The sequence below is a fragment of the Beauveria bassiana genome, assembly GCF_000280675.1.
Source record: "Beauveria bassiana ARSEF 2860 unplaced genomic scaffold BBA_S00026, whole genome shotgun sequence".
Taxonomy (NCBI): Eukaryota; Fungi; Ascomycota; class Sordariomycetes; order Hypocreales; family Cordycipitaceae; genus Beauveria; species Beauveria bassiana.
In genome coordinates, this window is record NW_007930861.1 from 387369 (window position 1) to 399388 (window position 12020).

The 12020-nt window shown below is 53.4% G+C and overlaps 2 protein-coding genes across 2 annotated transcripts; one reads left to right on the plus strand and one right to left on the minus strand.

The window, feature by feature from the left end:
• Positions 1-499: 499 nt before the first annotated feature.
• Positions 500-5487, plus strand: BBA_07667 (reverse transcriptase; the record flags this gene model as incomplete). The annotated part of the gene is made up of 4 exons (XM_008602764.1): positions 500-641; positions 694-1308; positions 1364-1419; positions 4618-5487. The coding sequence occupies 4 exons, from the start codon at positions 500-502 to the stop codon at positions 5485-5487; spliced, it is 1683 nt and encodes a 560-aa protein (XP_008600986.1).
• A 1886-nt stretch (positions 5488-7373) lies between these two features.
• On the minus strand, positions 7374-9934 carry BBA_07668 (peptidase C14; the record flags this gene model as incomplete). The annotated part of the gene is made up of 6 exons (XM_008602765.1): positions 7374-7878; positions 7950-8476; positions 8523-8825; positions 8878-8931; positions 8979-9243; positions 9867-9934. 6 exons carry the CDS (start codon positions 9932-9934, stop codon positions 7374-7376), a joined length of 1722 nt encoding a protein of 573 aa, XP_008600987.1.
• Between the last annotated feature and the right edge of the window lie 2086 nt (positions 9935-12020).

Below are 12020 nucleotides of genomic sequence, written 5' to 3' on the forward strand. Positions count from 1 at the left end.
GCCGTGGCTCACGTTTCCTGGGCCGACCGGCACTTCGGGTACCCCAGGAGACCATGTGTTCCTACTACCGGCAAGGTTGGTTGAGTCAAAGACAAGCTTTGGGTGCCGAAGACATCACAGCTCGGCTCTATGTGCGCCTTCTGTCGGCCTTCTCCTTCAAACTAATCCAATCTTGCATACAAGCTATGATGCGTCATTCACCTGGCTGCATGCGCCGGATACGATTACTTCCGCCTTTCTGTCTTATCGATGCATCACGCAGTGTCATCCAATTTCGTCTGCAGGCTACAGGGCGTTTTTTGCCAGGTTATTGCGACGGCTGCAGTCGGGTTTCTCAGTGGGAGACCCTCGAGTGCCTTGCTCTCACGTGCTCCTTGAAGATGCGTCGTAGTGAGAGTGACGAGACTATAAAAGGGCAGCAGCTGCCACTTCCTGCCTCATTGTAATCTCACTCTTCATTCAATTGGTCTTTACCTCTCTTTGATCACGACTGATTACCATGGCACGAGTGGAAACCACCTTTGGAGCAGATAGCTCGGCCGTCCGAGACCCCAACCATGCCCCCTCTGGTCGTGATCCCGCAGCAACGCCCCAGTCGCCAGTTGGTCCCTCGGACGAAAGAAAAGGAGGACCTCGCATTGGTAGGTCAACAGTAGCAGCATATACCAAGACACAGCTAATCAAAGTACGCAGAAATCTTGCAAACAGCTGCTGGGGGCACCGAAACCAGTAGTGGTAGCAATGCCGGTAGATCCAGTCGTGCTGTAGACCATGACCGAGAGCACGCTAAGAATCGTCACAATTGGGTTTCCGTGCAGCAAGCAAGCCCTCCGCCCACGACTGGCATCGGATCCAACATCGCTGAGCTGGCAGCGAAAGCGCTTGAAACTGCGGGAGTCCCGGAGTCACAAGATCTACCGGAGCCCGAGACAGCGGGTCATACGGCTGCACACTTTGCAGTCGCTATACCCAAGTCAGACGATGAAGGTCAAGTTCAAGCCGGTCAGGGAAGCGTAGGTACGAAACCTGCCGAGCAATCCAAGAGGCAGAGCCGCGGCATGAATACAACGACATCCGAGAGCCTCAACCAACGGAAACGGAGCGCCACTTCTAGAGCGGTACCACCAACCATTGAGGACACTGCCGGCGAGACATCGAGCACCGGGAAGTCAACAGGAAGGGCAAAGCTCCCCAGGGTCGCAGAGAGCAACAAACCACAGAGTGGCTCGGGTGTTGATGGCCTTCCAAGATCAGGATCAAAATCTCAGACTACCAGCTTGGACAACACTGGAGAGACAACTGAGACTGGTAAGTCTAGCATCAGAAGCGACTCTTTGAATGGAATGCTAACCAAGGCACCTAGAAGGTTTGAACGACGCTGCCAATGCTGGCTTCCGGCTGGGAGCGTTGCAGGCCGAAGTACAACGCGCCATAGCAACTGCACCGCAGGCTGCTACAGCACCCTGGACATCTACAAAAAGAAAACAAGCAGTAGTAGCCGGCCACACAGCAATAAAAAGGTCTAGAAAAACTTTCGGCACAGGAACCAGCCTACCAACCACCAAGGACACTGCCGACGTTGAGACAACGAGTATCAGCACACCAGCGGGGGCGACAAGCCCCTTCGGAACCACGGAAAGTGAGACACCGACAGTATTCACAAATCAACAATGGAAACCACAGGACAGTCTTCAACATCCAGTGGGCCATGATGGGTCGGCAACGGACGAGAACTCGGCATGGGAAGACCTCGAAGCCAGATACGCCGCCCGTGCTGAAAGACAACTCAATCGTACACGGCTCACTAAGAGAAAGAAGGTTTTATTCGAACCTTCGAACCAAAATGCACCACACGGTTCCCAAATCTTTGTTGAAGATGCCCCTTGTCGACCAACTGTCGCAACCCGAGAAGTGGGATTGCCGACTCCAACAAGTGAAGAAACCGCTGCTGCGACAAAGCCATCTCGACTCTCGTTATCGACCGCAAACGTCCAAATAATAACTCCAGATGAAAATGGGTCCCTCAAAGTTGAGCTTGATGGCCACTGGACTGTCAAATTCGCTGACAAGCCACCGTCGTCCTCATCGAAGGGTAGCCAATCCACAATTTGGATCTCGCCAACGCGTCCACTACACCCTTAGAAGCAGCTAGCGGAGATGGCAGTTATTTATGTGCAGGGATCCAAGGTATAAAAGCGTGAACCCGGCGAACGGTTATCGACAGGCCATAGGTGTTTTGATCTTCCCGCTGTTGCGGCGCATATTCGTTCAGCTACTTACAAAATGTCAGACCTGTATCTCCTTTCGCTCACCCCATTGCCTTGCGTACTCTCACCGCTTAGCGACAGCATCGTGATGTCATCGCCAATACGGAGGCCGATGATTATGTCTCACCGAGACCACTAGTGACTATAGTCATTGAATTCTGCCTTCAGCACCAGAGCAGTAATCGGGATCGGCAAGTTCGGCACTAGGCGTACGTGGGATGTATCAACTGAGCTGTCGATGCCAGTGGCCGGCTAGGAGGCCGGCTGGGAGCTCCTTCCATTCGAACCAACAAATGCCAACATGTTCTCTCGATCCGCTTCCAAGATCCACCCAATCCAACGTCATAACGCTTAGCCAAGTCAATTGCTCACAGTCATGCGACGCAGTAGCAGATGTCGAACTGAAAAGACGCGAACCTTGGATTCGCAAAAGAACACAAACTAGATAAATAACGTGCGCTCCTACCCTACAAGTATCCTGGCAGGCTCTTCTCGGAACGAATGGCGAAGAGATGGAAGACTTCGTTGCTCAAGTGAAGACCGCGGTCTCCTCCCTCCAGCCATCACTGCGCCGGACGACGTCTATAAGGTCACCCGCTGGTTGAAACCGCGACAACGCATATCCCCACCACCAATACGGGTCGGCGAGCAGATCTTCTCGAGAAATAAGGATAAAGCCCGAGCCCTGGGCCAGGCTAAACTTAAACGGCGTACGGCTAGCGATGATATTGCTGACCCCTGGTCATACCCAGTCGCTCCAAAAACCTTGATCCCTTTCGACCACACGATTTCATACGAGGAAGCTCGTTTCGGGCTCCTCAGTATTGGCAACACATCTCCTGGCGCCGACGGCATCGCGGTGAACATGCTCCAGGAACTCTGGCCGACAATAGGTCACCTCGTCACAGGTATCTATAACGCGTGCCTACAGCAGGGCTACTGCCCGAGCGCATGGCGAACAGCAGAGGTGGTGATGATACCAAAACCAAATAAACGCAACCTCACAGACCCATCTGCATGGCGACCAATCTCCTTACTTTCTTGCCTGAGTAAGGGTATGGAACGTATTATCGCCAAAAGAATGTCGCATCTCGCGATCAAACACAAGATACTACACCCAAACCAGGCGGGCGCTCTGCCTCAACGCAGCGCCACTGACATCGCTGCCGCCCTCACACACGATGTAGAGCAGGCACGACGGAGAAAGAAAGCCGCCACGCTAGTGACGATGGATGTAGAAGGAGCATTCGATGCGATTCTGCGAAATAGGCTGATACTCCAGCTACGGCGACAAGGCTGGCCGACATTTCTTATCCGCTGGCTAGCGACATATCTCACACGTCGACTGGCGAAAGTTCGCTTTGAAGATCGCGAAGGCACTAGAGCTCCTGTGTGGAATCCCACAAGGCTCTCCTCTCTCACAAATCCTCTACCTGCTAGCAACGGCGGCGCTCTACGAGCTCCCTGGCGCCACGCAACGGTACGGGTACGCTGATGCACCGCTATGCTCTTTATAGGAGACACACTAGAGGAAACTACCGCCCAAGCTAACGCCGCAATTGCGGCGATGGAGGAATGAGGACGTCAAGAGGGTTTTGCCTTTGACGTCAAGAAGACAGAAGTGATCCATTTCGCGAGCCAGAGGCGAAATACCCTACCACCTATACAGCACCAGGACCAGACGATTAAACCCAAACCAGCAATGCGGTGGCTTGGCGTCTGGTTTGATGCACGCCTTAACTTCACCATCCATATCATGAAGTGGGCGCAGAAAGTCAAAAGTGTCATCTATCACCTGCGAAGCATGAGTAACACCATTCGTGGAATCTCAGCTGCCGCAGCAAGAAAAGCTGCGTGGGCAGTGGCCATACCAACCCGCTTCTATGGAGCAGACGTCTGGTTTCCTGGATCAGAGAGAGTGACGAGGGGCCATCTCGGGATAATCCAGAAAACACTAACGGCAGCCTGCCGGATGATTCTACCCTCGTGGAAGACGACCCCCAAAACCACGCTCTGGAAGGAGGCAGGCATCCCACCAGCAGAACTGCTTCTGCAGCAGATCGCGGCACGGAACGCGAACCGCTGGGCACGTCTAGATGTCCATCATCCGCTTACTCGCTGCCTCCTACAGCATGAGCACGAGATCCAACACGCCACCTATCCAGATGCGTCCACGGCACGGCGAACAGCGATAAGAAACATTAGGCTCATCCGTAATGCTGCTCTGGCGCCAGCGGCGGAACGCCCACGACTAATCCCCCAACGCTTCTCCAGCGCAATCTGGACGGAGAGCAAGTAACTTCGTCCAACAAAGAAACGCCAAGCGGAACGAATTTGGAATTGGAGCCAGATCCAGACGAGGTTAGTCGTCTACAGCGATGGCTCCAAAACTGAACAAGACACCGCGGGATTCGGATATGCCGTTTACCGGCGGCAGCAGCTTATCGCGCAAGGTTGCGGACAGATTGGCAGGAGCGAAGTGTTTGACGCAGAGATCAAAGGCGCGGTGGAAGGCCTCCGCGCTGCTCTCGCACATCAGCGCCCAAAGGAAGGGATCACAGTTTGTATCGACAACACTTCTGTGATTGACTGCATAGGCACGACGGCACCGCCCTCATCGCAGATGGCGTTCCGCATGTTCCAGAAAACAGGTGATGCCCACCCAGGCATGATTCGCGTGCGATGGTGCCCAGGGCACACCGGGATCGAAGGCAATGAGCTGGCCGACCAGCTTGCCAAGGAAAGTGCAAAAATGCCGGTCGGGGACAATCTCCCAACAGTCTCCTACTGCAGGCGCCACATGCGCAGCCTACTCGCCATTGCGTTCCAGCGATGGTGGGACAAAATTGATCGCGAAACCTATCGTGGACTCCAACTAAAGGCAGAGCTGAAGAAACTTCCTGAGCTCACACTTCAGCGACGGCAGCTAGGATATCTCCTAGCAGCGAGGACACACCATGGAGACTTCGCCGACTACCACGAGCGCTTCAATCACGAAGACGCCGAACTCAACTACCCATGCGGGCGCCGGAAGTCTCCAACTCACCTCTTCTACTACAAAAGAATCCCCCGCAGCCTCAGGCCTCGGCTGGCACCCGAGCCTGAAGCTGCGATACGGAGATACCTGGGTAGATCCTTCCAAACCTACTTGCTGACTTCTATTATTCGAAGATCAACAAACGATACTAAGGAGCAGAAGGCGCCCTCAACTGGCGACTGAGAGACGAACAAATCGCCCAAGCAGCGCTAACTGCTTTTAAAAACACCAATTTCCATTTCTTTTGTTACGTGGAAACACGCGTCAACGAGCCTCACGGCACAACAAAGCTGTAACACAGCACAAGCAGCTCTCCGCTGACGGAAGCCGCTCCTCAGCAAAAACTGCCAATTGAGAAGAAATAGTTCTGTCTCGATTAGCGCGCAGCTGCTACTATAGGAGGAGACTTGGGTCATGTAGCTGTTTTCGAAGCCCCTGGTGAGAACGTGGACACGCCCCCGGACGCGCCCCGTCATGCTCCCCGGAACGGCGACACATTTGTGCGTTGAATATAGATAGCAATCCTTTTTGCTTACACTAGAGCTATACCATAGACGTTAAATAATAACATAACATAACATCTCGGAACGAATGCGGTGGCTTCCCAGCCGGTATGGTTTCAGGCGTAGGCCGAAAGGGCGTCTACACTGGTACATACAAAATAGATCCTCCCTCTATGAGGAGACGTTTTACTCCATCCGCTCCCTGTCAAAGTGTGGTACATCCGTAGGACTGGTTGTAGAACGAACCTCCCCACTGCTCGTCGATGGATAGTTTGCTGGTCGCGCTGCATTTATCCCTTCCTTAACGTCGTGCTGTTGAACATCGATCTCAAGTTCCCTGATGCCGTCTGGCATGCTGACACAAGCGTTGCATCTTTCAATGTACCAACTTGTTTGTTCTTTAAAACTTCGTTCAAGTAAGGCGTAATAGAGAGATGTGATGAGAGGCCTTATGCGGTATAATTTGTCGTGGTTGCTCACTAAGGTATCGACGGCGGCCCTTCGCACGTACGAGTCCTCATCGTCAAGCCTTCCCGCCACCGCCACCACCACCTCGTCAGGCAGTGCTGACCTCCCGCCTAGGGCCCGAACGGCGGCCCTTCGCACGTCCGAGTCCTCGTCGTCGAGCCGCCCCGCCACCGCCGCCAGCACCTCGTTAAGCAGTGCTGACCTCCCGCCTAGGGCCTGAACGGCGGCCCTTCGCACGTCCGAGTGCTCATCGTCGAGCCGCCTCGCCACTTGTTCAATGATACTTGACGGGATTAACGCTCGATTGGCTAGCGACCGCAGAATCATTGCCCGAGTATCACTAGCTTCGGGGAGTAGGGCAATCTTCAGGGCTCCTTCGGGAAATTCAACCTCACTTGCCAGCCTCGCACTGTGGTTGAATCTGCATTCAAGCAAACAGCCACTGCGCCAGCCGTTTTTCCAGGGCTTCCCGCGTTGGCAGGTTCCTCGATATTTCGCTCAAGCAATGCATGACCAGGCGCTGGTGTGTGGGACCTAAGAGGTCGACCGGTTTCTCCTCGATTGAAAAAATCAAGTTTGATGCCTGGCCACTTCCGTCAAGCAAGCCGGTAACAAAGCGCCAGAAAATGTCGTAGCGTGCTGTGTATTTGTGTTTCCGAAGGAATTCTATAGGTCGGCTTATTTTGGTATTTGCGTCTTTGCTGCCCAAGGTAAGAGTCCGGAGTTGTCCTTCCTGATTCGTCCACTGTCGCACAAAATACCGTGCGGCAAAGTACTCTTGAAATGTCAAGTGTATGAAGTGATAGTTTCTGTCCTTGATGTTTGATACTGGATTTGAAGTCCGTAAGAAGGATAGTCGCGAGAGTGTCTCATCGAGTGGCAAATCTTGTAGTGGGCACAATTTGACCACACCATCTCGATGTTCTGGCGTGAAATCAATTGTCATGGTGTAACCCGTTGAATGCAAGGCATTCAACTAGCGCCATCTCAGCGGTGACTTTATTCTCGATTTCAGCTGTATGAGCGACTTCAGCAAATCCCTCCCTGATCTTCTCCAATCGTACAATATCCTTCTTCCATAACTTTTGCACGATAGTGTTATACATGCCGGTCATGGTGCTTGGCACAGCTTTCGGATCTTTCCCAAGTGTAACAAAGCGCGTCCAATTGAATTGGGATACGCACAAGACCCTGAACGAGCCAATGCTTTTGCAGGAACGACTGGACCTTGTCGACTTTGGACTGATCAGTCTTGGCCGTTTTGGGGTTCGTGAACGATTTTTCGATATATTCATCCACCTGATCAGGGCCGAATCCAATTGTTTCTGATTCGAGGTGCAGGTTTTGCCGCACAGGCTTGGCGGATGGTCGGGAGGTGATGATGACGTTAGGCTTCCTTAAAAGCTCGTCGAGAAAGCGGGGCATACTGCCATCGCCCGTGAGGTCCTGCGATACTTCGTCCAGGCCGTCGAGGAGAAATAATGTCTTGCTGCTCTTGCTTTCTAATGCGCGGACCAACGCTCTAGCGAGGTTTGGTTCATTCTTAGGCAGCAAGAACTCATGGCAGAACAGATCTTCAAGGATGTACGTCGGTGCATTGCGCCTTTCCCGTAGCTTCAGATTTCGCAGAGGCACCCATAGCACGCGGTCGATAATTCGTTCCATTTGTCCCACGTGCCTTTGTAAAATTCGTGGATAATCTTTCTGCACAAGGTAGTCTTGCCAACACCCGCACGTCCCCGAATCAAGATTCGTCGTGGGAGAATCGGTTGGCCGTCGCTTCCGTTGCGTTCGTTGAAAAGTGCCGCCAACTCGACCTGCATAGTCTTGTCGGGCGCCTCAACCTTCTGCCGAGAGAGGATGGAAAATGGGGATGGCGCTGTGTCCCCCTTCTTTGAGTGGCCTGCGTCTTGGCCGGATTGTTCCACGATGGCTAAGTTGATGTAGCACTGATCCATAGACAGCGACTCGCCCGAGAGCCGTTCTATTCTGAGCCTGTCCGCCGTGTAGTGTTTGTCGCGTATCCATGTGTCGACTTGCTCGAGCAGCGATGGGGTCTTCAGGCGTCGTATCGCCGCTGCCAGCGCCGTGAACAGCGGATCAGTCGGCCCGCCGCACTTGTTGAGCCCAGAATGATCCGTTTCGATGCTGTGGCTCTCGCGGGCATCGGCATGGACCTTGGCAGAATCCCGTGAAACCACCTGTAAAATGTTAGACGGCTGCTGACAAGAAGCTGTACACACTTACTACGCCTAGCGATAGCCCGAGCAGATACGTCTTCTTAGTCTCGTAGAATGATGTGATCGGAACCTTGCGCTCTCGGCGTACGTTCGGTGCTATACGAGAGTCGAATGTATCCGCAAGGTTGCTGAGCTGGGCCCCATGATTCTTCAGAGACAGGAGCAGTGTCGTGTCTGATCCCAGAAAACCGGTCAGAGCGGCCAGCGCAGCGCCAGCAATAGACACTGATGAACCTTGATGCGGCGCTCCAAGGAATATGATACCCGCGGTACTATCAACGATATCTTGGGAGTCACCCGTGCACAGAGCCTTGTAGGGGTCAGAAGACAGGAGGGTCAACCGTTTAGGGGCACAACCATACCTGCTTGATAATGATACCACCTAGGCTATGGCCGATGAAGATGATAGGGAGGGACTAGCAGGGCGTTAGCCATGTCCGGCCATGGGCGTCGTGATCCGTACGGGGGATGGTCGCTTGTCCTGGATCTCCTTGAGCAGGCATTTGCCAATCTCCTCGGTGGTCTTGACAGGGGCGTCAATCAGCCAGCTGGATTCATGAGCAGAATTCCAGATCCTGGCGTCAGGAAAATCGTGCGCGAGGAGATCTTTGAGCAGGTGAACCTTCGAGGACTGTGCGGTTTGACATTCAGCTGCGTTGGGTCCTTGGGTTTTCTGAGCCTCCCATGTGTGATACGGATGTGCACTGAGGCCAGGGACGGCGATGATCCTGCATCGAAATCAGTAACGCGTGCGGGTCGAACGAGCAGTTCTAACGGACTCAAATTTGGTATCATCTTTTCCAGAGAGAATTTGCAGTGTTCCAGAGCGATTCTCATTGGGGGGTCGACAGATCTTGCCTATGACGCGATGGAGCGACCTGGCGAGGAGGAGTGTCACTATGGCCACGCCAGCGCCCCACCAAGTAGTCATCCATCTACAACCTGTCGTCATTTAGCTTGGTAAAGACAGACTGTGAAGGTACGAAAAGAGTACGATAATTGCACAAGCGTGTGACTGCCTGGGCAAGGTTTGTAGACGAAAATGATGGCCCAACAATGCACAGCGGACGGGTTGGGACGCCACGGATTTTATTGCTACACGGATGCAAGGCTGCCAGTCGTGTAGTACTTATTAAAGTGCAGGCCGCAATCGATGCTTGTCGTACCGGTATAGCACTGCTGCACTGCTGTCGAAGCGCCGTGGCGCACGGAAATGTTTCAGTGGGCATGTCTTAATGGTATGCACTCCACCACGTACAATTACGTGTGCTTCCCCTCCTATCATCACTTGCGAACATGTCTCACACGACCACGGCTCTGCCGACGTACGCTCGGCCTCCTCTACTTTTACGCGGCGCTGCTCTCGCACACGATTTGCTCATCGCCCAAGAAACGCACCTGCTGCGCCAGAGATAACATGGTGCGGGTGGCGGATACTCGTCGAGCAGCTGGACACCGAACACACCTGCCCCGCATCGACTGGCGATTTGTCCACGGGGAGCTGCGTCTCTGAGTCGTCTGAACAAGATATACGCCCTGGCACGGACGGCGATGCGCGGATACATGGCTCGCTGGGATCGGCACCGCGCCTTTTTCCACGATCACTTTGCTTGGCTGGCCAGCGCAACAGTGTTCATGGCGCATTGTCCTGACTGCCATGCAGGTCGGGCTGGCGATCGGTCCGTCGGCCACAATCAGGCGTTTCAATCTGCGTCGTAGGGCTTCACGGTTTTTCTGTTACGGGGGCCCTCACTGCCGCCTCAGTCATTGTGCTTTAATTCTGTGCCTCTTTCTATGAACTGATGAAGGCTCTCCATCAGAAGGGAACACCTTACTCTGGGGTGCGCTCCTCATAACGTCAACGAAAGCAATATTAAATGACGGGGTTGAAAACCGAAGGATGAATGAAGGTCTGCAGTGTAATTGTGCAGCTAGCCTGGTCATCGTGCGCGAACAGGATATTGCGAATATGCGACATGTCCGAAGCATCTTTGCCGACCAACCGATGCGCCGATTTGTGCACGCGTTCACCATCATGGACGCCGTTATCATGGGCTGCTCCCAAAGGGCGCGAGGCTATTCTTAGTTGCTGCTTGATTCGGGCGCCAAGTCAACAAACAAGATACTGATGGTCGGACGCCGCTATCAAAGGCTGCTCAGAGCGAGCACGATGCTATTGTTCAGGTGCTGCTTGAGGCGGGTGCTAAAGCCGCCTCCCCGCCTACCCCCCACCACGATCGCATTTACATACGTGGAAGTGGCAAAGCGAAATGACAAATGTACATACACTCATTGTTTATTACGCCCGGTGGCTTCCAGCCAATAGGGCTGGGCAAATGTACACCCGCGGGCAAGACCACGAAAATTTTTCACCCATTCAGCTCCTGAAGGCGATAGAGATGCCAAACTAAAAGGCGTTGTTGCTAATCGCTAGGCCTATCGCCGCGAGGCACGTGGGTGTGATGCCTCACTTGGGCAGAGGATGCCTGGCTGCTCGAAGTAGAATATGGCGGCCAGTCGTTTGGTCCAGTCGTTTGGTCCAGTCGTTTGGTCCAGTCGTTTGGCGTAACCTCGCCCACATGGAGAAACGCCTGCCCGACGGCAGGTGTGCATGACGGCAGGCGAGATAAGGATTTCTTCTACAATAATCACACGCGCCAGCAGCACACACTGTGGGAGCATCAAGTAGCGCATACCATCAGATTTATGCAACACAATTCTGTGCCAGAGCATCAAAGGGCACTCCTCTTGTGCATGCGTGTCATTACAACCGCTTCACGTGAAGGTACAAGACAGGGGAGCTGGCACCCCCAGAGAATACACCGCCCGTGGTGCGCGTCGTGGCAGCCAGGGTAGCGTTCGCCTGAATTGGGATGAGGGCCACGCGCCAGTGCATGCTCGGTTGGGGTATGGCCAGGATTTCATTGTGTTTGACGCACCACTTGTCACAACGCTCCGAGTCGATAATGTAATAACAACACCAACAAAAACTCGAAGAAAATCAGATTTGGTTCCGACGTGCGTGTGCTTCGCGCATCTAACCTAAGCTGCTGCCGGCTATCAATCTGTAGCTGTTCTTCTGTTTTTTCGTGCCTTTTGCGGGCACGATAGACCCTCTTCTGTATCTTCTCGAGGGCCTCCTCGTCTCCATCAATTACCATCTGGCGGCCTTTTCCGACCTCTAAAAGGCCGCCTTTCCGAAGGTGACATCCGCGTTGAATCTTCGATAGACGCTTCTTTTTTGGGGGTGGAGGGTGGATCCTCCTCGAGTAGCCGCTAGTTACGGATACTCATTTGAGTACCTGAGACTGTTTGGTGTGAAATAGGCGGCCGAACCGGGGCTGTTAATCTGACACATCTGCGCTAATTACTGATCTTTTATGGCAAAATCAGCTTTTCGCCGTGCAGAAATTAGACAATTGATTGATTGATTGATTGATTGACTATTACGTCCGTTTGCGCCCTAGTGTAGGCTTTTGGACGTGCTATCGAGCCTTCTACGGAC